The sequence below is a fragment of the Prunus avium genome, chromosome 2 (genome assembly GCF_965620075.1).
Source record: "Prunus avium chromosome 2, drPruAviu1.hap1.1, whole genome shotgun sequence".
Classification (NCBI taxonomy): Eukaryota; Viridiplantae; Streptophyta; class Magnoliopsida; order Rosales; family Rosaceae; genus Prunus; species Prunus avium.
In genome coordinates, this window is record NC_142285.1 from 38,959,084 (window position 1) to 38,962,370 (window position 3,287).

At 36.6% G+C, this 3,287-nt stretch overlaps 1 protein-coding gene across 1 annotated transcript; it reads right to left on the minus strand.

Annotated features, from left to right (window-relative positions):
• Positions 1-981: 981 nt before the first annotated feature.
• Positions 982-2,924, minus strand: LOC110756527 (uncharacterized). Its single transcript, XM_021957963.2, has 3 exons — positions 2,562-2,924; positions 1,390-2,412; positions 982-1,301 (listed from the first exon to the last, which is right to left on the minus strand). Exons 1-3 carry the CDS (start codon positions 2,876-2,878, stop codon positions 1,187-1,189), a joined length of 1,455 nt encoding a protein of 484 aa, XP_021813655.1. The 5' UTR covers positions 2,879-2,924; the 3' UTR covers positions 982-1,186.
• Positions 2,925-3,287: the final 363 nt, after the last annotated feature.

Sequence of the window (3,287 nt, forward strand, 5' to 3'; positions counted from 1 at the left end):
TTATGATCGCTTCGAACACAATCTTAAAGATTGAACGAAGTTGGCGAAGCCAAAGCCTAAGGGAATTGCTTATAATGATAAGCTTAAACTACCTATCAAGACTAGCGATGGTCGTCTTAATGACTTTTGGCGTAATTCTATAAGGTAGTTGGTTATGTTTTGTTAAAATTGGTTATAGTAGTTTTGTTTAGTTTTAATTGTATTTGACATAAATTCTTTGTATTGTTTGTAGTGAGTTGATTTCTGGTGTAGGTCGCATCCATTCTAATAAAGGGTTATATCATGGTAAGTTGTGTTTGCGGAGTAACTATGTATTTATTAACGAATGTCTAAAGATAATAAACTTTTGAGGGATCTTTGGATGAGTTAAAAAGTGATGATGAACGATGTACGGAGAAGAAAAAAGATATTTCGGACATTTTATGGACGTTGGACCAAGTGTTCCAATCGTTAGGGGAGAACAAAAATAATTGGTTCGAATGTCGCCACTTCTTTACTGCCCATAAAATCAATATTATCTTCGGAAATTTTCTCAATTCCCATCTCTTTACTGTTCTGATCAATAAATTGCTTTGAACACCCAAACAAAACAGTAAAAATGCCAGTATCAATAAATTCAAATTTAAGAATATGTAACATACAGGTGAATTAAATGGTAGCAAACAGTGGAGAGAGAATATGTAACAAAGAGATATAAAACCTCCAGTAGCCTCAAGATAGCCGAACAATGGAGAGATAATTTACATATATTTAGTAAAAGCGGGCCATTGTTCCAAGCAAGAATCTTTGAATATAATTATACGCGACCAAAGCATGATAATTTTATATAGTAAACAAGGAACATTAATTCAATATCCTTAACAAAAACAAATACAAAATAGCCAATAATGGCCTAGATGACAGTAATTCAAATGACTCAATAAACTGTAATCCCTCCTTCCATCCACTTTTTATAAAAAATATTCCGTTCGCAGTGTTTGGGTTTTTTTCTGATTGATTTTTCATGCTACACGAAGGCTTTCTCATGCTATGTAGCAGCTATTTCGTGCTTGCTTCTTCATGAAAAACTCAATTATATTATGATAAATTAGACTAGAAGGCTAATAAAAACACTTATAGATATGCAAACAATTCAGTCTCTATTGATTCATGGTCATTAAACAAATAAAATAATTTCATAACACATTCATTTTACCTCCCACATAAAAGAACTCTCATCCAGAATGATTTCATCTTCTTGTTTTGGCTGCTTTGTGCTAGCTGCACTCTCCGCTTCTATGGGTTCGTAATCCGCGCACTCTCTGAGAGTCATAATCATCATAAACAACAAAATTAAACCTACAAATTAATGTTATTAATGAAAATACGAGAAATGTGAAGAAAACTTACGGAGTAAAGCAGAGCGTAAGGCTAAACCAATTACGAGTCTCGATATCCATAGGAAGAACCGTTGAATGTAAGGTCTCAATCATATGTCTTCTTCCTTGAACAATTTGAAACGTGGTGATACAAACATGTTGAACTTCATCACATTCTTTGTTAGTGGCAGTCTTAACATGAACAAAGTCTTGGTTCCCTAGATGAACCAAATAGGCACTCACAAGTTCACCAAATTGCAATGGCGGATCCGCAATCTCAAGGCCGTTCAATTTAAACAGTTGGACCAGTGAATATGTAGTACCACCGTCATCATCTTCTTTCCTCTTCAAGGAGTATGCTATAATCTCCTCCGCATTATACAAATTTATGGCATAGATAGTCTCGCCTACAACCACGGCCCTCCCTCGGAAAGGAGTATAAGTGTCAACTTCCACTCGTATCCAATCCTTTTTAGCCACGTGAAAAGCAACGACATCCAAGTTTCGATGCATGTCAGTCAATGTATACAAAATAAGGCTATAACAAACGGCATAACCAGTTACCATCATGATATATCTATAGGAAAATGGAAACAAAGGCATTCGCACCCAATCCTTCTTATCAGGATTGTATTTCCCAAAACCTAGACTCCGACTTCGTACCCAGGGCCATTTCTCTTCCAAAAAATAAACTGTGCCATATGCCGAAACAAATGTTCCACGCTGCCTAAATTTTACGGCAGACTCTGTCAAAGGATCTAAATTCCCAGTTTTCGTATTAAGGATAAACCCTCCAAATGACCTCAGACAAAGTTTATCCGAACCCTCCTCTGTAAATACATATAGTTGGGAGCGTTCGAAAATCCTTGCAGCCCGAACGTTAAAACTACTGAACTTGGCTACAGGTTCAGGTGCTCCCATATCCTTAAGTTCTCCTCCGAATTTGAACTTAATTTCATATACGGCATCTGTGTATTTGCCCCTAACGAAATTTACCATTAAAAACACAGATTTGTCTTTCCCTTGATTCACTGTCATCCCCTCCATGGGAAAGCTGGATAGAGAAGAGAGATATTAATAAATGAAGGTCAAAATTTTATATATTTAAATAAATAAAAAACTGCAATGCGAATCAAGAACATCAAACATTTTACAGAGAAACAAAAATTAAGAAGATAATCCACTAGTATGCCATGCACTGACCTTGGGTAAGGATGAACGGCTCCATGTTTGCAACTGCCGGCCCTATAGGGGCGTAGTAGGCAAAGCTCTTTCGATATTAATTTCTTCAAATCGAGCAGGGCCAAAAGTGTGGGTAGATATTTCTCTTTCTCCCGCAGTTCGCCCTGAGAATTCTCCATCTCCCATATCCGGGCCAGTTCGCCCAGAGACTTCTCCATCTCCCATATCTTGTGCAGAGATTTCTTGATCTTCGATGTCTTGCCCATGAGTTCATCCTGGCGTGAAGCCAACGTCAAGGCATGATCTTGACCCGAGGTGGAATCAACAGCGGTGGCCATGGTATTTGAATGCTAAATTGAGGCAAAAGAGAATTTAGGGTTTGGGGATGCCGCGGCAGAAGGGAGTTTTATTATGGTTGGTTGTGGGTGTGAAATATATGATGAAGGTTGTAATTTATTCAAGATATCAATTTGCTTTTCATTCATTGGTGAAGTGATTTATATAACGTCCTAATTAATCTTGATAGAAACACGATGAAAACTTATATAGTTGTTTTTTAATATGCGTTTGGTATATAAATATATGACTTACTTTTCTAATTTAATATTCTATTTAGTTTCCCGTTTTAAAAATTCCTAGCGTTACCTGTTTGTTTTTTTGTTACCCTTTTATGATTTTTTTTTTGGGTTTGCTGTTGAGATTGGGTTTTAGGGCCAATTGAGGAAGTGGTTTAGTTCAAAGCCCTAT

Coding starts and splice junctions, on each gene's coding strand:
- LOC110756527 (XM_021957963.2), bottom strand. CDS start 2,878: ATGGCCACCGCTGTTGATTCCACCTCGGGTCAAGATCATGCCTTGACG. Junction 2,413..2,561: donor GCCGTTCATCCTTACCCAAG/GTCAGTGCATGG, acceptor TTCTCTATCCAG/CTTTCCCATGGAGGGGATGA. Junction 1,302..1,389: donor CTTACGCTCTGCTTTACTCC/GTAAGTTTTCTT, acceptor TATGACTCTCAG/AGAGTGCGCGGATTACGAAC.